This window comes from Schistocerca americana, chromosome 4 (assembly GCF_021461395.2).
Source record: "Schistocerca americana isolate TAMUIC-IGC-003095 chromosome 4, iqSchAmer2.1, whole genome shotgun sequence".
Lineage (NCBI taxonomy): Eukaryota > Metazoa > Arthropoda > Insecta > Orthoptera > Acrididae > Schistocerca > Schistocerca americana.
In genome coordinates, this window is record NC_060122.1 from 758,307,684 (window position 1) to 758,334,108 (window position 26,425).

Consider the following 26,425-nt stretch of genomic DNA (forward strand, 5'->3'; position numbering starts at 1 on the left):
AAATGCATCTGGTCAAATTAAACAAGGAATCGAAGGTTAAGTCATAGTTATTAAAAGCAATTAAAGAAAGTAGAGAATTGGAAAAACAAATGGTTCTTTACAATCAAAACCTTTAGAAGAATTTAATGATATTCCAACAGTTAAACAATATGCTATTGATAAAAGAGATTATACATTATGTGAATCAGAAAAACATGATTTACTGAATAAACGTGGGGAGGAAGATACAAACAGAAGAAAATCAAAAGACAAAGCTGTTAATAAAGTAAATATAACTAAAACAATGTTAAAATTTATTAGTCATTCTGAAGATAATATATTTGGATTAAAACCTGTTCGTACTTTAAATTTATTGGTAAATATTAAGTTGTATTCAACGCTGATAAATTAAAAATTGGTGAATGAGAATATGAAGTAACTGATGCATTAATGAATATTTTAACTAAAAAACAAATTACTTTAGATGATTAAGGTAAAAATTTGGTTCTCTCTATATACAAAATTATTCTATAATTTTATTCGATTCAAATGCTGCATAATCTGATAATAATCCAAACAAAATTAAATAAAGTAAAGTAAATAAATGTAATTATTTGATAAAAACAATTGTTGATTATTTTCCTAGTTTTTCAGAAAGAAATCTTAATGACTCATTTCAAAATGTTGGTGAACACTTAGTATAAATAAACGTTCAGAAAAACCAGTTGAATATACATATTTGAAGAATGATGTTTGTCAATTAATTGACAGATTAACAGAAATTCATGGAGAAGAATTAGCTATAAATAAAAATTATCATACTGAAAGGTTGCAATGACACTGATGTTCAAACATAAACTATATGGTTTTGTTATCAACAATCCAAATGCTATACCTTACGTAATAAGACTCCTCAGTAATTTATAAGATACATTGTGGAAATCAGTAAAACCTATTTGTGACTTAATTGACAGATTAACAGTTATTCATGCAGCAGAAATTGCTAACAACTAAATTTATTTAAGTAAAAAAGCGGAAATAACAAAAATGGTGACAAACTCAGCGACTTCTTTATCAATGATCCAAAAGATATACCATATTTTATGAGAATTTTGAATAACACATCAGATACCCTAGGAAAGGGGAATATGGAAAACGCTTAGTAAATGATGCAATTAATAATTTACCATATGAAGTGCATTATACTGGTTACAATTGGTGTCACACCGTGTTCAAAGTAAAAGAAAAGAATGCAAATGACATGACATACCCTATCATGATCATAAAGATATAGAATAGAGCCATTGAGCTGATAAAGAACTTCAGTTAGCTGCAAAAGAAAGAATGTATGCAAGTGATGCTACATTGGGAGAAAAATGTAGCTGAAACTGCTGTTAGAGTAACAATGCAATGAAAACGAAAATTGGGATTGACTTCAGATGTCGATGAAAATGGATGGGTGTTATAAAACATTTCGTGTGTGTGTGTGTGTGTGTGTGTGTGTGTGTGTGTGTGTGTGTGTGTGTGTGTGTGTGTGTGTGTGTGTGTGTAACTTTAGTAAGGATTATACTAAACTTCCAAAATAAAACCATCTCAACTAAAATAAAATAATAAAGAATTAAATAGTGTTGATCAATTTTTAACTGATGCACAAAAAAGAAAGGGAGATTAAAAAAATTGGCGGAAATTTAATTATTAAATCAGGTATTTATATTGTGAAACAAATTATCGATTTTTTAATGACGAAACATATTTTTAGCTGCATTGCCATATCTAGTTACTGGTATATCTGCAGCAAATGCTTCTGCAGTTACAAACAAGAAAAAACCTGATAAAGAATAAGAAGGACAAAAAAGACATAATTTATCAATTGAAAAGAATGGAAGTGGATTGAGAAAAAATTTCAATAAAGTAATTAAAAATTTATTAATCCTTAATCTAATTTGGGATTGAAAAACTAAACGATTAAAAATTAATTATTTTTGTAGCGTTTTTATGATTGATGAATTATCTGATAAACCAAAAGATTTAGATGGTGGAACAGGTAACTTAGATACATCTAATCATGGATTTGTTATGTAAGAATAAAGCCATTAATTTTGTTTCTGATTTATTTGGTGGTAATGCACCAAAACATCTAGTAAATTATTTAGTAAAAAATGATTTGGATTATGAGATCGAAATGATACAAAATTTTAAGAAATTTATTTGCAGTCAGTTGTGTTTATTTGTTTTAAAGCTATTGCATATGAATTATAAGTTTAAAGATACTTTAAATTTAATACGACAGCAAAGCACCATTTTGCAGGCGATCTCAACTGCAGAATAGAAATTCAGAGCTATGAAACAAGAGCAGTCATTGAAACCCTAGAAGAAGACGGTTTCACCCTACTGAATGACAGACAAATACCTACATATATATGCCACAATGGGAAAAGCACCATTTATATTGTGTGAGCAAGAGGAGAAATAAAGGGAAGTATTCAACCAATATGGCATGACTCCATCACTCCTATATGAAAGCACATTCCAATGAAGAAAGGAAAATAGATTAAGAAAAATAACAAACCATCAAGAACAAATAACACAAATAGAAACTTTAATAGAGGGAAGAGACCTTGAAAAAGCAACAGACAAAATAGAAGACTTCCTAAAATATTCAGTGATCCAAACAAACCCAAAAACAAGAATGGCAAAAAGATGATTCGATGCTGAATGCTACAGCAAAAGGAACACTGTTTTAAAAACGCTTCACAGATTATGAAACTAGCACAACAAGGAAACATGCAAACTATACACAGTAGAGAGGAAAATCTACAAAAAACTAATAGAAGAGAAGAAAAAAGAATACATAGAAAGAGAGGCAAAAAGAGAAGTGGATGAAGCAGTGGAAGACCCATACATAGCAGCAAGACCAAGAAGACTGGCTCATCTACGAAATATAGACATGAATGAATGGAAAGACCACTTCAGGAAGATATTGAACAAATGAGGAAACCAAACACCCCCAAAGGAAGAGAAACAATATCAAACAAAGGAAAAAGACAATGTATGGGAACCTCTAAATGAAGAAGATGTAAGAGAAGTATAAAAACACTGAAGAACAAGAAAGCAGCATGACCCAATAATATATATATATATATATATATATATATATATATATATATATATATATATATATGCAAGCAACATAAACAAGATGCAAAAGAGGCTCTCCAACACGTATGGATCAAACTATTCAATAAATGCCAGAAACTTGGGAGAATTCTGACCCAGTGGAGACACTCGATAATAAAAGATCTCTAAAAACGTAGAGGAGACCCAACGGACGGAAACACGTACAGAGGCATAGCCCTAGAAAATAGTCAGTTCAACATGTATTCAAAGATAATTACACAAAAAATCAAAGCCTCTGTGGACAGTAACCTCCCAGAACCACAAATGGGTTTCACATCTGGAAGATCAACACTTATGGAAGTCAAAAACTGGAAAACGCAGTGGGAGACGATAGCGTATGGGCAAGAATTTTCACGCCAAACTTCGAATAAAACTTAGTCGCAGTATCAGACAACCTCTCTTTTCTGAACCTCATTTTGCAGTGGAAGAGAGTCTTAGAGGGTGACTCAATGAGTCCTTTGCTGTACTTTCTTGCCACTGAGGAAAATTGGAGAAAGTGAAGATTTGTACATATATGCATATGCTGATGACATAGCTGTAGGATCAACAGACATAGAAAAGCCGCAGAAAATCATTGTGAAAATAGATAAATAGTGCAGTGAACACAAACTACACATAAACATAACAAAAACCGAAATGGTGATTTTCAGAAAAGGAGGCAAAACACCCAAGAATGCGGAAATGAACATTAGGGGGACAAAAAAAATCTCATCAGACTTTAAATACCTAGGGGTGACATTGCAATCAACAGCCAAATGCTTCCCCGAACATTCAACAGAACATGTAGCCCGAGCAATAATAGCAATACAGCTCATCAAAAACATCTGCCTTCTCAGTCTAGAAATGGCCGTGAAATTGTTCAACGCAAGAACCTTGCCAATCCTGGCCTATGGGATGGATGTTATATGGGACCACCTGACAGAAAAAAATCTAGAAATACGGGAAAAGGTAAAACCGATTTATGTAAAAAGAGTACTAGGTCTCTCAAAGACTACAAGATCTCAACTAGTGTACCTGGTAGCGAGAGAGACATTTCTAATTGAAGACATCAAACTTCGATTATATGATGCCACACACAAAGGCTTCCAGAAATCAACTGAAGAACATGAAGGATAAACGAGAAAAAGTATGGCTGGAGTTCTATGGCACCAAAACAATGACAAGTCACTCATAGACAGCACCATACTTCGAACTGCAGCATGTTATAACCAGATCATTTATTCACAGCTTTCATCATCAAATTTGCAAAAACAAAAATTATCACGACCCAACCACAACACATGTGGGTGAACTGTGTAACGAAGCTTGTGAATGATATCACATAGAGGTGTGCAGTAAAAGAGTGAAACCTATAAATGAATATGAAAAAATGTAAAATGTAAATGTAAAATGTTAAGCAAAGTAACTGCATATGGCTATTAGACTGCAATTTTATTAAATAAATAAATTTCTTACATGGACTTTTTAGAAATAATTTATATGCTAAACTCAATAACAATTTAGAAAAAAGAAAAAATTTTCAGTCATTAGAACCAAATATTAATACTGAATGAATTTCTAAATTTTAAGATTTTGAATCAAAAATTAAAAAAATATTCCATCTACAGTAGGTATAAAAATTCAAGAAGAATTAGTCAGAATTGAAAACATAAAAGCTCTATTACAGTCATTACAAACAAAATTTAAATATATTCAATCATCAGTAGAGTCAAAAATAGATCATGAAATTAAACAATTTGAGGAACAATAAAATTCCATTTTTAAAAGTAACATGAAGTTACATTAGTTTTAAAGGTAGAGGAATTGTAAGAATAAATGATCCAACTGATGTAAAACATCCAGTGAGCAAACAGTATTCAGTTCATGAGTTAAAGAATCATGTTACTAAAGCTGAATATACAAGCATTTTGAAGCAGTTCAATAATTATGTCGCTAAAACAGATTTTAATAAGCTTAATAAAATTAATCTAACTTATTACTTTACAAAAAGGAAATACAAGATGATTTTTCAGATTATTTCTCAGAACCGGTTTTAACTCCATATTAAAACGAGTTAATAGTGCACAAATCAAATTTGCTGACTATAAGATTAAGGCATTCTGTTAAAACTGTTCCAGTTGATGTAAAGTTAATTATATTTGGTGAAATAATTTAATTTCATTTTATTCTGTATAAATGGAGAATCATAATCACATCTATTTTATGAAATGGAAAAAGTTCACTGAAACACATAATCCTCATAGAGTAACTACTTAAAATGCAAAACAAAGGATTGAAAGTCTTCATTCAGTTTGAAAAACTAAAAAAAGAGAATGTTTAAAAAATTCTTAGTGCTGGAATAAATATTCTAGAAGACATTGTTAATGAAATACATAAATCAATGAGAAAAAATTTAAACGACGAAATGTAATTTCTTTTAGAATAGATGATTTATGACAAGCTTGATTAATTGAAATGGATTCTGGAAAATTAAACAGAATTTTAAAAATAAGTACAAGATATAAATATTTATTAAATGTTATAGACTGATTTTCAAAATTTGCTTGGGCTATTCCAGTTAATAATAAAATAGGTAAGAATGAAATTGATTCTTTTGGAAAATATTTGAGTCGAGAAAATTAAAAAAATATTAACAGTTAATGGTCAAGAATTTTGTAACTAATAATCTCAAGAATTAATGAAAAAGATTTAATAACAATCATTATCCAACTTTTAGTGAATTAGAAGCACTTATTGCTAAATTATTTAATAGAACATTGAATGTAAAAATGCGAAAAAAATTTCACTCACAAGAAAATTATAAATGGGTTGAACTCTTTTTGAAATTAGTTGATGAATATAATACCACAAAAGATACAACAATAAAAATGAAATCAAAATATGTAAAGAAAAGAAATCCAAAAATTTATTGAAAACTGTTTATGTAGCAAATTTGTTAGATACTCTTGCTAAATATAAAATTGGAGATCAAGTAGGATTAAGAACAGTAGAAGGAATTTTCTAAAAAGCATACACAGCAAATTGGTCAACAGGAATTTTGAAATTGAGGATGTTATTCTTGCTAATCGAATCACATATAAGGTGAAAGATTTAAATGGCGAGGAAATAAAAGGAAATTTATATGAACAAGAACCATTGAAAACGAATTTTCCAGATGTTTAACTTGTTGAACAAGTTTTAAGAATGAAGGGAGATTAAGTATATGATAAGTGATTAGCATTTAAAAATTCACACAGGATAAACTATATTAATGTAATTTCTTTAAAATGTTAATAAAATTTTTTATTTATCAGTGCAGTCAGTTATTGAAAATTTAAACATGTATTGTAATGTTTATAATGTCCATTATGTGTACTATTTTATTAAGGAAGATACAGTATTTTTTGATATTCAATTAAAGGTCAACAAAAATGATTTAATGTTGGAATAATTAGAAAATTTTAACTGGGAATCAGATAGTTTGAATTAATTTCATTGATTGTATTTATATAAAAATCGTTCTGCATCTTATCGAATATATTGCTTCCCCCTACTTATACTTCCCGAGGAGATCACGAATGTAAAATTAGAGAGATTTGAGCACACACTGATTCTTTCAGACAGTCGTTCTTCCTGCGAACCATAAGCGACTGGAACAGAAAAGGGAGGTAATGACAGTGGCACGTAAAGTGCCCTCCGCCACACAACGTTGGGTGGCTTGCGGAGTATAGATGTAGATGTAGATGTAGATGTAGATTTAAAATCGTGAAAAGTAGTGAGGAATTTAGTTTTGTTTTCTAAGAAATATTATTAAGATTAATTACATCAGACAATTGTTCTCTTGAATAAGGATCCAAAATATTGAAATAATTTTGATGAAAACAATTTTCAACTTTTGTTATTTTCTTGGTAAAATTTTATTGAACTTGGCATGTAATTATACTTAAAAATTCTTCAAAATTTGGATATATATTTTAATATCATTTATTTGGTTATTAGCCTTTTTAAACTGTGTTTGAATAACATAATCATCATAACTGAAATTAGTATCACATAATGGTTAAATAAGAAAATTAGGTCTTAAATTTTCATGACGAGTTGATGATAATGTGTAGTAATAAACTATTTCTTTGTTCATTTCTTCATGTAATACTACTATAGTTCTATAAACTATTTCATCTCATTTTTATATAGTTATGCATAATTTTATTTACCGCTTTTAAACGATGTATTTGGCCTTCATAAGGAGTTTTATATTAATATTTATTTTATATTCACCATGATGGTAAAACTTCTTCATAAATCCAGTCTTGAAAACTTTCAGCAAATGGCATTTGTGAATTCGTAATTAATTAATATAACCCAATCCATTAGTAAATTTTGGAGGATGAATATTTTTACATAGCAAGATTACAGTGCTATTGAAATATTCATATCTTTTACAATACATTTCCTTAATATGTTGTTTTACATGATCTCAAGAACATTGTACCCTAAGATATTACCAACCTGATTTGCATAAAACGATGGATTACTTTTCCATCAATGATTATTAAAACTTTCTTATCGATATATATAGTTAATTTTAATATTTTTTGAAAATGTTATGTTTTTCTTTATAAATGAAAAGTATAACGATGTTATTTGTCCATTGTGAAAATATGAAAAAAAATTTCAAATGTGAATAAGCCTTCAAAAAGAATATAGAGAAAATAAATATGAACATATAAAATAACTCATTAATAACTGTAATAAAACATTTCCTTGTGAATACTATAAAAAAGGAATTAAAAGTTCTTCTAGATATGTAACTGTGACTGTAATCAAACGAAGAGGGAGAAAATAGTTTCCAGTTATGAAAAACAGGAAGAGGATATTATCACAAAGTTGCATGCTTTTGTGGGAAAATTTGTAAGTATACCAGAAAAATGGCAAAAACTACCATATCATAAAAATATTAAAAATTGGTTAATTTTTTTATTTTGCTATTATTATTTGGTTAATCTTCCATACAACTGTTTAATTCATGTAACAGCTCAGTGTATTCATCTGTAATTTTATTTGACTTTAAATTATAATGACCATATGCTGATGTATAAATCTTGTAATACAATATACTTGACATCATCAGAACTTAAAACAATTTTATTAGATTCAACTGTATACATTCATGTTTACATGAACTAATTAAATTTGTTTTGTATGATTTTTTATTTTTATAATCAACATAACTAATTTCAGTTTTTATAACAGATTTTTTATCTCCTTTAGTATGTTTTCTACATTTTCTCTAACTTTTTAATTATACATTTTCGATCTTAAACTAACATGCTCTAATGTAATTTTTCCATGATTATCATGTTTCATTTTTCCTAACACTTCCTTGTTTACTGTGGATTTCCATAAACATTACCTTTTGGAGTCAAATTCGTTTATTGTTCATCAATGATCTTTTTTCTGAATTTTTTCTATTTTTTTCATATGAATGCAAAGAGATTTTTTGAAAATATAGTAGTTTGTACATAATTTGGTTTCGAAATATATTTCATATACTTTTCTGTATCTGTAATTATTTTAACATTTTGTCCATATCTAGTATGTTCCATTTTCTTATGAAATACTCAATTATTTATCAGTTTATATTAATCTTTTAAAATCATTCTTGGTATATGTTCTCAGTTCTGTATTAAAATCGATATAGTGTTTCAAACAATGTAATTGTTCAAATGATCATAATCTATTAATTTTTGGATTTTTAACATGTAATTTATATGGTGTTTAAGATTTCTATAACTTAAAACATATTTTTCCTAATTATTTAATGTTGTTAGTAATTTCTTTCTTTCTTCCAGTGCTAATGGTAAGTCCTTATTTAAATCGTGAAATTATTTTGGTATTCCTTAAATTGGCTTCCAGAATATAACCATATTACTTGTTATTACTTATTGCAAATATTATTTCACAGTTAAAACATTTTGGGTTTAACCAACTGAAATGGCTAAAAGATAAAATTTGGCATATTGCCCAGCCACACAAATTATTTTTGTCTAAATATGCAATATAATTTGATTGTTTTTCTGGTTCAAAATTTTTCATTTATTTATTTTTTGATTTGTGGTACCTTTGAATACTATATGAAATTCCTCCTCGAATCCTATCACAATCGCTTCACAAATAAATGTCAGTTTTTCTCATTTTTAACACAGGATGCAATGACACTCCAGGAGGTGTAAAATACCAAGATGGATGGATTGTATAAGATTTAATAAATGTATGTCTAAAATTTTCAAAACTGTCCAGTGAAATTAAAACACCAGAATAATTATAAATACTTGTATATTCATCTAAATTTTTAATACTAAATTTTTCTAAACTGTTTTTGCACAAATATGATTTTCATCAGAAATATTTTCTTTAGTGAGTCTAGAATAAAAACATTCTTTTCTAGGAAATTTTGTTTCTTGTAATTTTTCTTCAGAATCCATTTATATGTTAATACACTTATTTTTTATTAATAAATCAAATTTTTCACCTTTAAAATATATTGTTGTTTATCTGAATTGTTCTTTTGTGAGATAAGAAGATAACTTATCAACATTCAAACTCATAAATTTAAGTTTACCCATAAATCGTAATGTCAATCCACCTTAACCTCTTTACAAGGAGATATATATTGTTGTTTATTATTTGGAATACAACCATTTAAAAGACATTCGTAATGTGCATAAATTACAAAAGGTATTCGTAATGAATTATTATTATTTTTAAATTTTAGTTTCTGACATTTTATGTGTTTATCAATTTTTACTTCTTTATGTTCATTATGATCATTTTCGCATTTGTCTATTTTTTCAGAATAAAAATATATTAAAAATCTATCACAGGAACAAATTTGATGTCCATTTTTAGTTGATTGTGAACTAATTAATCTAGTTTGATTTTTTATCCAACAATAATGTGAATTATTTTTATCTCACATTAAAAGAAGATCTACTTTTTCTGTGTATATTTTTTGTTTGGTATGAGGATATACAATAAATTTTCATCATAAGAACAAAAATTAATTGAAAAATTTTACTTCATTTCAAATTTTGAAATATCTGTTAGCTGAAGGGGAAAATTAATTTTCTCTTCTTGAAAAATATCATCTAATTCTAATTCAGCATTTTTATAATTAATACTCCTTTCTACATGACCATTTGCTGGGTATAAATCTGATTTTATTGAATAAAGAAAAAATTTTAGACCTGTTTTGTACATTACTTACAGCTTTTTTATCTTTCATTTCTTTTGATAAATTGGTATGTCAAGTAACAGTTAATTCTAAAGTATTTATATCAAATAAAGACCAACCAATTTTTTATTATATGCTATGAGCAACTCCATACATCTTGAAACCTCAATTTTGTTTGAGATATGTTGAGAGAACAGCAGCCTGAGGACAGTTATACTGAAGCACCATTTCACAGAGTATCCTTTCATGTTTCAGGGGTATTATAATGCAACATAGATACTGAAGACTGTTGAAAATGTTAGAGAGAAATGTAATTTTCACCACAAGAAGAAAGGCAGTTTTCGCAGTTAGCATATTCCATATCACTGTATCTTGTAACATGATTCTGTACCTCTTTTGAAGTCAGAGCACTGTGTTTGGGATTTCACTATGCTTTCAAGGCTTATAATATTTCTTGCTTTGCAACCATCATATTTAGCTACAAGAAGCTCTTTTTAGAGCAGTTGAGAAGGAAGCTCTGGTAAGATGACATAATATGGTGTGAGGTACCAATGACAGATGGTTTGTTTGGTACACGTATCATGAAAAAGATCGCCTAATTTGTGGCCGTTCTCCACAATTGGCTCCTGCGTTTGTAAGTTGCACGCCAAAATGTTAGTCTCCTATCATGAATATTTACAAAATTAAACAGTGTATTTACTTGAATTTCTAATTAAAGCATCTCTCAATGGTGTGCTATCATTCCATTATTTCACAAGTATTAATAACCAGCAGAATAATAAACAGCTGCAAAATGGAAAGGCAGATGAAGCACTTCAGTGATATTCAGATTGAGCCTAACTTGAATAGGGGGCAAAGTGTTTCGGCTGTAAGATCAGAGCTGGTGTGTCAGTGTCACAAGACAGACATGTAGTCTGTCACTGTCGGTGTTAGTTAAGACTTGATTAGCAATGTATGATTATTTGGACATATAGTTGAGAACAGTGTGATACTAATTACAGAAATATGCAGTTCATTAATTTGTTGAAGAACAGAAATCATTTGTGACTCTGAAGTGGAATGTAACTGTACAGTTTCTCCTGTTCTGCTAATAAAAAGCGAGTGGCATCCTGTATAAACAAACTGCTTGGAAACTTAATCACTTCTAAAACAAAAGTTCTTCACTAAGAGTTTCTTACAGCCTCCAGATAACAGATTCGTGATCTATGTGCTGTTCCCTGCACAGGGGACAACTACGGTAGAAGACTGCAGGTTGATGAACATTTATTAGAACTTACGCATTCCACCCAGGGCGGTGGAAGCAAATAGCCACCTTGTGTGTCCTGCAATCTTAGTACAAATGAGATCAGGGACACGTCATGTGTGGTAACACAGAGGAGGTATGAAGGGGAGAAATATTTTTGAGGGAAGGGGTTTTATCAGACAAGTATAAGTATCACCCACTCTTACTCTTTTCTTCTGTTGCCATGAACTTTATAAAATGTTTAATACACCATATTATACAACATCTCTCATATTACTTTATAAGAACTTAACAGTCGTTTATGTTACCTTTCTCTGGCTCTGTCGCCATAGGCATCTTTTATCATAATGCAAAATTAATCAGTGCACTGATTCGTGAGGCAGAAGAACTAGGCGACGATATACGCTAGTATGGAACAGTTTGTTTTTAACTACGTATAGTTCTTCCTGATTTTGATTTTACTGATACCTTCCTTAAAACAAATCGCTCGCAGTGGCTTGAAAAGAAATATTTTGCTAGTTGCAGCTTTCCATCTGAGAGAGGTGTCTAATTCATCAAAGATGGCATTAAATAACTAACTGAAAAACAAGCATCAGAAGTAACATGTTGGTCAAGTTGTATTTTGAGTGTTGCCCTTAGTTTCCAGGACATAAAAATGTTATCAAAGAGTAAGAATTTTTAAAAGAAATGTGATTTTCTCATCAGATTTGTTTAAGAAGAATTGTACATAGTAGCTATGAAATTATGTTATTAACGTTAATACAACGATATTGCTAATTAAGGTGAAAGTTAGCTACTTCAGAAGAACAGTGTTCAAGATAAAATATAAAGATAATTTTAAAAGATTTTTTTTCCTAGATGTTAAGGAATATCACTCCCCAGTTTAATAGGCAGCCAAAATTGTTCACAACCAATTTTTCCTGCAACTGGAACAAACTTGTAGATAGCATAAAAAATAACAACTGAAAAACACAAGCCATCTAAAGTAGCCATCCTCAGCATAAACTGTTACACTGCAAGGACAGTCGAAATGTAGTTTGCTTTGGTATGTTTTCATACTGTATGTGGTAGAACATCTAGAGTGATCAAATATACCTCAATGCCTCTATTTAATGCAGAATTGACCACTAGATGTCACAAGAGGCAAACATACGAGTATAAAAGAAGATGGGGAGGGGGTTAATGTGTCATCAGTACAGGAACTGTGATCACAGAGCAGGTCACTCAGGAGAGCTCAGTGACGTTGAACTTGGGGTAGTCATTGGATGTCATTTGATTAACAGATCCATCAGGGACGCTGCAAGACACCACCCAAGCTCCGACGTACATCACACAGACAACTCTTGTGAACTCAGCCCTCATTAAAGTTGTTACACAGCATAATGCTGATTATTTTAATTATTTAAATGATATCAAAATTGGTCCAAGCAACTGGCTTATGATGTCGGTATCTCTATGTTTACAATACCTAACATGAAATAGGACAGAATTTCTAAATACTTAAATTAAATTCAGGGTATAGTGGAATTATAGTCATTTCTTCTGTAGGTATTCACATGAGACCATAAGGCAGAGTAATTGCATGTCACAACGTCTGTCAGAATAATAACACCACATACAACCAATGCTACAGTTAATAAGAACAATATAATAGAGGGAAGTCCATACTTGCATTGGGTGTGCAAGTGGGTAATAACATACTGGATTTGAAAGACAGCCACAGCATTTACCATTAGATTTGTGTAACCACTCATGAAACTAGCTACTGAGTGGATTGTTATACGTAGTCCCAGACATCATATTTTGCCCAAAAAACAAATCACTTGTGAGACACACTAACATTACATCTATGGAATGAAAATGACAAATTGAATACAATCCGTGGTCCGATAGCATCTGAACTCGAAAACCCACCGAGCAGGGTGGTGCAGTGGGTAGCACACTGGACTTGCATTCATGACAATCATTCAAGCCCGCATCTATCCAAACAGATTCAGATTTTCTGTGATTTCCCTGAACCACTTATGGCAAATGCCAGGACGGTTCCTTCGAAAAGGTCACAGCCACTTTCCTTCTGCATCCTTCCCTAATGCGATTTTGTGCTCCGTTTCTAATGACCTCATCGTCGACGAGACTTTAGACACTAATCTCCTCCCTGCTCCTCCTCCTTCTCGAAAACCCACACCGCAGATAAATCTTACCACCTGTGCGTCAGAAACTGCCACTGCATGACGTGCATTGCTGCAACCGACGGAACCCAAAACGTCCATCGTCCTTCGTTTCCGATGTCCTTCCCCCCTCATCAGTATATCAGCGCAAAGTTTTCCAGATCTGGAGGAGCACGAAATGTGCTAAATAAAAGCCAAGACCCGCCTGTGAGATACCTACACTTCAGAGTTCGATGTTACAATTTCGAGATGAACAATGTGAGGATTAGCTCCAAAACTTCTGTCCAATGGAAGGTCTAATAACAAAATTATTGAACTGAACAAATGTGCTCTGTTCCTGTGTACAGAGACATGGGCGCTCAAATCTTTTCCCACGTTTGTTCCCAGACGAGCAACTTGTGTCCCCACAAACGAGGAAGCAAAACAGAGCAGAGCTCAAAGTGGCGTCTGATTCTCACCCAACATGGACAGTTGCTATCTCAGAGAAAATATTTTCAGCCAGCACTCTGGGAAGGCGCCGAAAAACTGCTTTCGTGATTTCTGTCGCTGGAGAGCGTCTGCTGAAAAAGATTATGTCGCTTGGCCGAAACACAACCTCTACGTTTCTTGACAGAACCCCATATTCACAGGCACTATCTTGCACAAGCGAGGTGTCCCATTAACAACGTCATCGCAGCGCCGGCTGATGCAGCGCTTTGTCGCAGGGATTGGCACTGTCGAGGTGAAGAATCCCTACTGTGCAAGGAATCTCCCCTTGAGAACAGTCGCCCCTTCCATATGTTCCTGCAGGTCACACAGAACAACGAAACTAGCACACAGGTGGCGTTGCTAAAAACATGCAGTATACGCATTTGAATGTAAAAGAAATTAAAAGGAACAGACGAAGTGAAATTTTGGATGAATCACATAACAGCTCACTGACCACCGTGACTCAGTTTAACACCACACGCGTGGTACACACAGTCGATGGGATGTTAAACAGTGACCTCCTCCTTCCCTCCTCCTCCCCCTCGAAATGAGAGGAGAGAACCCAGTCTTTGACTAACGCATTTCAAAACTTCAACCCTTCTAAAGCTACCCAAGTCGACTGTTGGTGATGTGACTGTGAATCGGAAACGGGAAGGAAAAACGACAGCTAAACCGAGATCAAGCAGACCTCATTACTAATGGACAGTTACCGAGGATCATTGTGGAGGGTGACCGTGAAATGTTTCATGAAATTAGTAGAAGGAATCATTCGTGAAGTCGGAAGTGCTATCAGCACACCAAGTGGAACATTTATTGTGTGGCATCAAAAGGACGTGGGTACAGTGCCCGAGCAACTCCTCTCAAGGGAAATTACCCAAGGCACCGCCTTCAAATTTAATGGTAAGATGGCCCAGTGAATAGCCCATCAAAACTGTACACAGATCAAGTATAAAAATGGGAAGAAGGTACACTGAACTGTGACAAAAGATGAAAACCCAAAACAGTGAACGGCCCGGCTCAAGATGTGAAATATAGAGTGAACTTCAGTAGCTGCAGCGTCGTGGTGATGTGGTCACAATGCTGGACTGGGAAGCGGGAGTTGCGAATTCAAATCCCCGTACCGTTTTTTTTTTTTTTTTTTTTTGCAAAATTATGAACTGTTCGTCCAGTCATTGACGTGTTTGTTCCCTGTGTCTGTGTCGTGGTACAATGTCCATCTGCAACAGCGAGGTGTAAGAAAGAGACCTACAGATGTATGTACCTCCTGTTCGTTCTACACAAGTACCTCATGTTGTGGCTCTTGCATTCCGTTTTGGGAGTTTCGGCTCGTCTATTTGATTGTTTGGATTTTTGCGAGAGGTTCATGCAACATCTCGCCTACTCTTACTAGTCTTCAAATTAACTTGCGACGGAAAAATATTTTTATTACATGACTCATACTCTATAACCAATATACAGTACAACAATTGGCGAAACTACAAAAGGAGAAGAGACACGTCATGACCGGACGAGAAGTTCATAATTTTGTGGAAAAAAAAAATGGGGCACGAAGGAGATTTGAACATGGAACTCCCGCTTTGCAGTCCAACACCGTGAGCGCACAATCACAGCGCCGTAATTCTAGCAAAGCGCTGGATGTTGCACATCTTGAGCTTGCACCGTTTACTGCTTCTATTTTGCTTGTTTGTTCACAGTTCAGTACTCCTACTATCTGTTTTTATGCTTCATCTGTGTTCAATCTCACAGGGGTGCGATGAGGAGTTTCCCCCGTCAGGATCCACACATTTCTGAAGTTGGTGGCAAGGGACACTTGAGATCGTGTAAGTACGACACCACTGGACACGGATGACTGGAAGCTGACGATCCAATGAAAGCATTTGGGCTCGGCGAATGCCTGGATAACATTACCTGCCATTGTGTGTTGTGCCAAGAATGAAGTACACAGGAGGCCGTTTCATGCTATGGGGGTGTTCTCTGTGGTTAGGATGTGGCCACTTTATAACGCTAAGCAAAACTCTAAATGCGGAAGGATATGAATATATTTTACAGCATTGTGTGCTGCGTACATTAGAGGGACAGACTGCAGACGATGACTGGTTGTATCAGCGTGGCATTGCTCCCTGTTTGAACTGTGTTGGGTTCTGTGAGAGCGTACGTGCGATCCTACTGGTGCCACTTGTGCGCGCGTTCCATCGACTCTGGCCCTCGCAGTGTCATCTTTGCTCTGTTATGCTTTGCCTCTGAGGCGGTGTGGCCGTGAGTGGTGGGTGGGACACGGAGTTGAGCGGGTGTGCCTGAGAACTCGGCGTCCTCGTGATATAGCGAGTTGAAAAACGTTGGCCGTTGGGTTATTGGGACCTGCGTTTTCCTGTGGCGTTGAACGTTGCTATCGGCGAGTTTAGCTGGCAAATAGCGGCTCTCGTCGCGTGCAACCTGGTTACGAAGTGAATCAGTCAGTTGTGGTGTGCCAAATACGCCGAGATGTAAGGACACCTTGTTAGCAGCTACTAGCAGGAGAGCAGTGTTATGCGGTTCCTAGACTGGACCCATGAAGCTGTTTGGCCTCCTTGGCATTTATTTGAAATTATGTATGAAGACTGTTCTGTAAGTACTGTACTTAAGGACTGATTTTCAGCCCTGGTGTGCTGCCCAGGAATCCGGTTCCTTTATGCCTTTCAGTGATGCCTTTTGGGGCTGTGTGTTTCAATCTGGATGTTTCTGTAAGCGCCAAGCTATACTCTGTTCGTCACAAGAGTAAACCTGATGTAAACATTACACCATGTATTATTCTGTGTTTGCTTGAATCTCATTGGATTTCGCTTCACGTGGAGTGGAAGCCAAGCTGTACCACTACAGTCAAGTACGATCATAAGGATACGTTTTATGCTGTTTTACCCGCACATAGAGATAATGCGGGACAATAGCTTCATTGGCGCATTAAACTTTGACAGCACTGGCCAGCCAGTGGTCCACATAACCTGCAACGGTGTGAGCAGTTGCAGTTCAGAAGTAAAAAGAGACGAGCAAAGAAACAATGAAGTTTCGAATGTCATTTAATTTTTTAAAAGAATGAAATAATATTCGCAAAACTCCCGCACTACCGCTCGCTTCTTAGGTGACCAGATGGTAAGCAGAGAACGCTCTCGTTCCCACCTTACATACTATTGTAATTTTAAACAAGAGTGATGAAAATTACTAACTTAAATACAAAGTAATTTTTCTGAGTGAGGTATGTGTGATGCGAAAGCGTACTGCAGGGATTTCACTGTACTGTTGAATGCTGAAGCCAACGAAGGTATTAATTACAATCAGTCGTCAGGTAATTTCTTAGCTGAAACTTCCTGGCAGATTAAAACTGGGTGCTGGACCAAGACTCGAACTCGGGACCTATGCCTTTCGCGGGTAAGTGCTCTACCAACTGAGCTAGTCAAGCACGACTCATGACCCATCCTCACAGCATTAATTCCGTCAGTACCTCGTCTCCTACCTTCCAAACTTCACAGAAGCTCTTCTGCGAACCTCTCAGCTCTAGCACTCCTGGAAGAAAAGATATTTAATCTGCCAAGAAGTTTCATATCAGCGTACACTCCGCTACAGAGTGAAAATCTCATTCTGGAAACATCCCCCAGGCTGTGGCTAAACCACATCTCCGCAATATCCATTCTTCCACGAATGCTAGCAAGGTTCACAAAAGAGCTTCCGCGAAGTTTGAAAGGTAGGAGACGAGATACTGGCGGAAGCAAAGCTGTGAGGACGGGTCGTGAGTCGTGCTTGGGTAGCCGAGTTGGTAGAGCATTTTCCCGCGAAAGACAAAGGTCCCGAGTTCGAGTCTCGGTGCGGCACACAGTTCTAATCTGTCAGGAAGTTTCATATCGGCGCACACTGCTGCAGAATGGAAATCTCAGTCTGGAATCTCTTAGCTCCTTCCTCATCCAAATCCGAGAAATACATTTCAGTTCTGGAAGTGTCATTTGCTACGTTGATAACGATTCGATCAACAACAGAATCCACGAAGCCCCCCAGGCGCCGCATTTTCTCCTCTTATTTTGTGATGTATAGTTCTACATCCCGCCAGTGCTCGGCAGTGACATGTGAAAAAGCTATGTGCGATAATTCCATTACGTATGGCAACTTAATAGTCATGTCATTTCTCGCTCCAGATCGCTTAAGTTGGCTCCAGGTCAGTTCTGTTGGGTTTATATTGTAATAGTACAGTGGAAAAATGTAAAAATGCAGAATTTGTATGGTGAGCTCAGTGCTGTGAAATGATTGTTATTCTTGTTTGTACGACACTTAACTAAAACTGTGGTATAAAGCAATGGACACAGTACAAAAAAAGAATATTTGATTTTTCGTTTTTGCCTTAAAAATTAAACTGTTATGTTTTATTAATTTAAGCAACCATTATTTAACAGTATTTCATAAAATATCGGTAATTAAGAATTTATATTTGAAATGAAAACAGAGGTTTCGCGTGCAATATGTAATTGGAAACAAGAAGACGCGCATTATTCATAATAAAGTGATGATGAATTTTACAGTTACGAGATGTAGGTATTTCAAATCGAACGAGAAGAAAAAGAAACTCACGACAATTGAACCAACGACCCACAGTCTGCAGAAAATTAACAATGTATAACGCTACCGATGGCGCTATTGTTGGTAAGTGTGTAAATTGTATCTAATACAGCGCCTTGGGAAACTTCGAAGCCGATTAGCTCTGTAGTTTATGAAGAACGTTAAGAACAACCTATTTCTCGGCACTTTTTAACTGTGTTCCAGACACGTGTTTCACTACGGAACAGTGAATAGCCTCAGCCGTTGTCATACTGCATATTAACAGCGTTACAATCGGAGCACAACAGCGCAGAGGCTGTGACTGTACACGATTTTTGAAATGAAAGCTACATAGCACAAGTGTCATTAAGAAATACGTCGATGGTTGTTAATACATTTGAATATCGTGAAGCGTCATTTAACGCAACTTAGTAGTAATATATCTCATACGTAAGTAGAACACACTTCTAGGAGCGTAACAACACCAATGTACGTGTGCTAAGGCCTCTGACCAATCATTGCGTTTGTGTTTGTTTACATCAGGTTTATTCTTATGATGAACGAAGTATAATATTTGCAATTTTTAGTCTGGTACTTAAAATCGTTGATGTTATCGTTGATAAACTGTAATTTCTATTTATTGTAGGCCTTATGGCCCTTCCTGGGGCGTGTTATTGGATTTGGTCTGCAAGTTTCGTGCGCTCAGCCTAAGGGTACGCACCTACAGGTCATATGTATGTGCGTGTTTGTATTTGCACACTCTCTTACTCCGCGTTGAGGAACACTACGGCTTATAGGTGTACATTTTAACCTGCCATCGGCCGGTCCGTAAGAGGCCCCAGTAGAGGTATACCTTGACTTGTGTAATCTCGTTCGAATTATTATGTAATTATTTTTGTAAAATGACTTTGTACATTGCTTCCTATTACTGCTACTAAGGTTAATTTACAATGTTATGAGCGGGGCGCTCCCGTAGTGAAGTATTAATAGTTGGTTTCCTTGAAAATAATCTTTAATTGGCCGCTTAAGTGTTGCTGTGTATGCTAATTTCTATCAAACTTGTCTGCTGTTTGTTGTTTAGAGTGTGTTGGCAGCCTTGTATCGACAGCGGTTGATGCGTTACTGTTCTATTGTTCCTGGGCAGGGAGGCGTTTTCCACTTCTACTTCGGCGGCTTTCCCTCATCGCACGGGGCCTAGGTGTTGCGGATCCCCCATTCCAGCCTCAAGTTGACTAGCTTATTGTTATTCTTTTGGCATCGTGTCGTGGGAAGTAATTTACTCAGTGTTTCTATTATCGTATGGTACTTGTGGGAGGGTGATGAAACCTGTTGGGCAAATTGAGCACTGTATTTCTTGATTTCTTCAAAAAAAGGAAGGGTTCAGTTGTTATTATCGTTTTAATAGTGTTTTAGCGACCCGCTAGTTTATTTTATTTAATTACTCAACTTGATGTGTAACAGGCTTGCGGAAAATCAGTGACGTACTTCTGTTTCCTTCGGTTTTACACGTGGGTAGCAATCACTATGTGAGAGCAAAACAACCAGTGGAGGTGTATGCATTTTAATGTTTTTTGTTTAACTTCCTTGAACTTATATCCAAGTCCCGTCGTGGAATTAGCTCTCAGTTGTGACGCTAGTCACGCGGACAGATTGCCGCCAAAGGTTTATTAAATCATTTAACTGTTTGTAATCGGGCCACCATTCCGTTGCACAATTGACATGTTTTCCTTCACGTAGAATTTGTAATTTTATGCGTATTGCAAATGCCCTTATGCACTGTGATTTCAATTTAAAAACCATAACTATCTACACGTATTTGGCAAGAATCTTGGCAACTGTTAGTTGGCTTTTGACAGAAATGTCATTAAATACACTGAAGAGAAAAATAAACTGATATACTTGCCTAATACGCATAAGTGCCGCAACACGACGTGGCATGGACTCGACTAATGTCTGAAGTAGCGCTGGAGGGAACTGACACCATGAATCCTGCTGGGCTGTCTATAAATCAATAAGAGCACGAGAGATCCCTTCTGAACAGCACGTTGTAAGGCATCCCAGATATGCTCAGTAATGATCATGTTTGGGGTCCAGAATGAGATTTTCACTCTGCAGCGGAATGTGCGCTGATATGAAACTTCCTGGCAGATTAAAACTCTGTGCCGGACCGAGACTCGAACTCGGGACCCGAGTTCGAGTCTCGGTCGGGCACACAGTTTTAATCTACCAGGAAGTTTCATGTTTGGGATGTTTGGTGGCCAGTGGAAGTGTTTAAACACAGAAGAGTGTTTCTGTAGAAACTGTGTAGCAATTCTGAACGTGTGGGGTGTCGCATTGTACTGCTGGAATTTCCCAAGTCTATCGGGATGCATAATAGACATGAATGGACACACAGCACGCTTACGCACGTATCACCCGTCAGAGTCGTATCTAGACGTGTCAGGGGTCCAACATCACTCCAACTGAATACGCCCCACACCATTACAGAGCCTCCACCAGCTAGAACAGTTCCCTGCTGACATGCAGGGTCCTGGATTCATGAGGTAGTCTCCATACCCGTTCATGTCTATCCGCTCGATAGAATCTGAAACGAGACTCGTCCGACCAGGCAACATGTTTTCAGTCATCAACAGTCCAATGTCGGTGTTGACAGGCCCAAGTGAGGCGTAAAGCATTGTGTTGTGCAGTCATCAAGGGTACACGAAGCCCATCTCGTTGATGCTTCGTTGAATGGTTCGCACGCTGACACTTGTTGATGGCCCAGCATTGAAATCTGGAGCAATTTGCGGAAGGGTTGCACTTCTGTCACGTTGAACCCCTAACACTTCTTCAGTCGTCTTTGGTCCCGTTGTTGCAGGATCTTTTTCCGGCCTCATCGATATCGGAGATTTCATGTTTACACTTGTTGTAGCTGGGATTCACAGTCATAAAAAACTTTTTGAAGGACATAATCTATACGCCAATGACTGTTATAAGTTTTTATTACACACTATTGCAATTTCGGCGTTGGGCCATTATCAAGTGCTGATACTACGGCTTCAAGCATTGTCAACGTAATGTAAGCTGTGGTCTAATGCATGGATGACTAGTGATGGGTTAACGAACATGTGCATTTACAGATTATGTTGTTTTACGATGTCTGAATACTTGTGTTCGCTCTGTGTGACAACGACACGTATGTATTTAACAGGATTAACAACGACATACAAATGTGTTAGCTTACATTACGTTGGCATGGCTTGAAGCCGTAATATCAGTACTTGATAATGGTCTAAGGCAGAAGTTGCAATAGTGTATAATAAAAACTTATAACAGTCATTGGCGTAAAGATGATGTCCTTCAAAAAACTTCACGTTTAACCGGATTCCCGCAATTCAAGGTACACACGTAAAATAGTCGTACGTGAAGATCCCCACTTCACCGTTACCTCGGAAATTGTGTGTTTCATATCTGGTGCGATGACTATTACACTACGTCAAACTCACGTAAATCTTGATAATGTGCTACTGTAGCAGCAGCAATCGATTTCACAACTGCGCCAGACACTGGTTGTCTTATATATGCGTTGCCGACAGCAGCGCCGTATTCTGCCTGTTTTCATATCTCTGTATTTGAATACGGATGCCTATACCAATTTCTTTAGTGCCTCAGCGTAAAAGTATTTGTTTGCGAATGATAAACGACGCATCAAGTTCGGCCATCCTTCCACGTGTTTTTCTTAAATTAATCCCGATCCTTTTCCTGGGTCTCGCTGTCATAAAGCAATATCTGTGAGGCAATTATTTGTGCAAAAGTAACATTCCTTAAATGGACTAGCCTGCCCAGAGTAGTGACATGAAACAAACGAAACACCAGTGGGACGAGCTAGAACGTCGGTTTCGCTCCAGATCCTAACGCCCAACACCAGTACCTTTTCCGTCCTCGGGCTCTGAGCACTATGGGTCTTAACGTCTGAGGTCATCAGTCCCCTAGACTTAGAACTAAGTAAACCTAACTAACCTAAGGACATCACACACATCCATGCCCGAGACAGAATTCGAACCTGCGACCGTAGCAGCAGCGTGGTTCCGGACTGAAGCGCCTAGAACCGCTCGGCCACAGTGGACGGCTCCGTCCTCGGCTCTTGCCGAAGAGTGGGCTGGCTTTCCGCCACAGACATTCACACACCTCATTAATGGAATGTTTACCCAGCAGAGCTGAGACCGTCATTAAGGCCAAGTGTGGACACACGCCACAACAGGTGTCTAGATACTTTTGATCAGTGAAAGCCGGTACCGATTCTGAAAGCTCGAGCAAGTAACGGTGTTCTGCGAGCAGCTACTGACCGAGCAGCGGCAGGGAGAGGAGCGCCCAGGCGGTGCCGACGGCCAGGTAGGCGATGCTCACCACCGAGGTCGTCCTCACGAGTTCCGACTGCGCCGTGGGCCACGTCGCGTTCAGCTCGTCTGGCAGCTGCCCGCACTCTGGGTCTGCAAACGAAGAATTGCACTCGTCACAAACGCAATTCACAAACAACAGACTCAGAAAAAAGAGCTGAATATTTACGTACTGAAGGAAAGAACACTTGATTAATGTCGCTGTACTTTACAAATTATTGAACACCAACGAAAGTGTAATCAGAAAACATACTTCGAGAAAGCCTTCGCTTCTGAAACAAGAGCAGAAAATGGTTAAAATGGCTCTGAGCACTATGGGATTTGACTTCTGAGGTCATCAGTCCCCTAGAACTTAGAACTACTTAAACCTAACTAACCTAAGGACATCACACACATCCATGCCCGAGGCAGGATTCGAACCTGCGACCGTAGCAGGACACAAGAGCAGAACATGTAATATAATATAAATGATACCCTTATGATATGGTACTAACGGTGTGCACCATGGGCATCCTCACAAATTTATCGGAGAGGGGGTAAAAATCTAAAATCGCCACTTTTTTATATAACTGAATCGGCGAGTTTTAAAACGTGTCATGTATGCAGAACCTATTGTGACAGTCGTATCTCAAATGGTTGATAGTTAATTACTTAATGAATGCTGGCGATGTTGTAAAATTCCTGATGATTGAAAATCGGCCGAAGTTAAATTCGATTTTTAAAAAAGAGCCGAAGAAATGTATGTGACAATTACAAGGTTACACGTCTGACGAATGCAGTTCATAAAGCTTACTAAAAAATGATAAAGTCACTTTAAAGTAGTAACATACACGTTTCGGCGAAGTGCAAGAGAGGGTCGTGCAGCGATAATTTTTTGGTATCAAAATAATTTTAGAAAGACGATGAGAAGTCAGTTCAGAAACACTTATTGCTTTCACTGACTTCGAAAAAGCCTTGGACTCAGTCATTAGAAATAGACTGCGGACAATAATGGACAAGTGAATATATCCCGTGCATCTCATGCAAGTTATTAGATGCATATATTGAAGACACCAAAACAATTAAGTACTGCAACTTCAAACACGAACGGAACAATAATAAATCAAGATGTCAGATAGAGATGCAGTGCGTTGCCAAGTACTGAGGATCTCATAACAAACTGTAATAAGAAAGTCCATGAAGGTAACAGCTAAAAAGTAACTATAATCTACACTATGTGATCAAAAGTATCCGGACACCTGGCTGAAAATGACTTACAAGTTCGTGGCGCCCTCCGTTGGTAATGCTGGAATTCAATATGGTGTTGGCCCACAATTAGCCTTGATGGCAGCTTCCACTCTCGCAGGCATAGGTTCAATCTGGTGCTGGAAGGTTTCTTGGGAAATGGCAGCCCATTCTTAACGGAGTGCTGCGCTAAGGAGAGGTATCGATGTCGGTCGGGGAGGCCTGGCACGATGTCGGCGTTCCAAAACATCCCATAGGTGCTCTGTAGGATTCCGGTCAGGGCTCTGTGCAGGACAGTCCATTACAGGCATGTTACTGTCGTATAACCACTCCGCCACAGGTCGTGCATTATGAACAGGTGCTCGATCGTGTTGAAAGATGCAATCGCCATTCCCGAATTGCTCTTCAACAGTGGGAAGCAAAATGGTGCTTAAAACATCCGTGTGTGATAGTGCCACACAAAACAACAAGGGGTGCAAGCCCCCTCCATGAAAAACACGACCACACCATAACACCAACGCCTCCGAATTTCATTGTTGGCAATTCACACGCTGGTAGATGACGTCCACCAGGCATTCGCCATACCCACAGCCTGCCATTGGACCGCCACATTGTGTACCGTGGTTCGTCACTCCACACAACGTTTTTACACTGATCAATTGTTCTATGTTTACGCTCCTTACACCAAGCGAGGAGTCGTTTGGCATTTACCGGCGTGATGTATGGCTTGCGAGCAGCCGCTCGACCATGAAATCCAAGTTTTCTCACGTCCTGCCTAACTGCCATAATAGTTGCAGTGGATCCTGATGCGATTTGGAATTCCTGTGTGATGGTCTGGATAGATGCCTGCCCACTACACACCACGACCCTCTTCAACGGTCGGCGGGCTCTGCCAGCCTGTACGGTTTTGTGCCGTAGGTGTCCCTTCATGTTTCCACTTCACTATCACATCTGCAACAGTGGACCTAGGGATGTTTAGGAGTGTGGAAATCTCGCGTACAGACGTATAACACAAGTGACAGCCAATCACGTGACCATATTCGAGGTTCGTGAGGTCCGCGGAGCGCCCCATTCTGCTCTCTGACGGTGTCTAATGACTACTGAAGTCACTGACATGGAGTACCTGGCAGTGGGTGGCGGCAGAATGTCCCTAATACGAAAAACGTATGTGTTTGGATGTGTCCGGATACCTCTGACCACATAGTGTATATGCGATGGTGTATGCAGATGATAACATTACAAACTAAAAATATCCACTAATAAAACGAAAGCTGAGGCCCACTAAGGAAAATTTCACGTTCTATCTAAGATTGTTATCGAAAACGAGGCACTTGAGTTACTTAGGCAGTAACGTAAATCTGGACATACACAAAGACATAAAAAAAACAAGACCAACAAATTCCAACGTACATATAGAACTATAAACGAAACATAAATATAGTTTAAGAAGCCCGAATTTGAAACGCTATAAAACAATGACAGTACCTGTGCTGCTCTCAGGCAGCGAAAGGTGGAGTGAGGGAAACAGAGATAAAAATAACATACAGTCAGCAGAAACGGCATTTTTTAAGAACTGTCAAAGATTACTCAAGGAGGAACCACAAAAAGTGATGACATCCAGGCCGAATTGGGAATTTATAATTTAAATGAGAAATTAGAGAACACAGGGAAGAATGGAGACAACAGCGGACGGATGAAGACAGAATTCGAGTCACTGTAATGAAGTGCGAGCCCTTTGTAAAGAAGTGCGAAGTGCGAGCCCTGAGGAAGAAGAGATGTGGGGCGACCGAAAAGAAGATGGAACTGATTATGTGAAGTCGGAGCAAGTATGTTGCCTAAGCAATGAAGTGCAAAAGAGGAAGGTGGCGAAGACGATTGCTATATATCAACTTGCCACATTTAAGGTATATTACTTTGTTCCCCCCCCCCCTCCCCCCCCCCCCCCCCCCATCAACCATGGACCTTGCCATTGGTGGGGAGGCTTGCGCGCCGTACCGTAGGTGCAACCACAATGGAGGGG

At 37.0% G+C, this 26,425-nt stretch overlaps 1 protein-coding gene across 1 annotated transcript in view; it reads right to left on the reverse strand.

Annotated features, from left to right (window-relative positions):
- LOC124612898 overlaps positions 1-26,425 on the reverse strand; it is a 322,527-nt gene that overhangs the window by 198,671 nt on the left and 97,431 nt on the right. Inside the window, exon 3 of the mRNA XM_047141362.1 lies at positions 23,131-23,274. Within this exon, the coding sequence (XP_046997318.1) occupies positions 23,131-23,274 (144 nt within the window). The remainder of the gene's footprint in view (positions 1-23,130; positions 23,275-26,425) is intronic.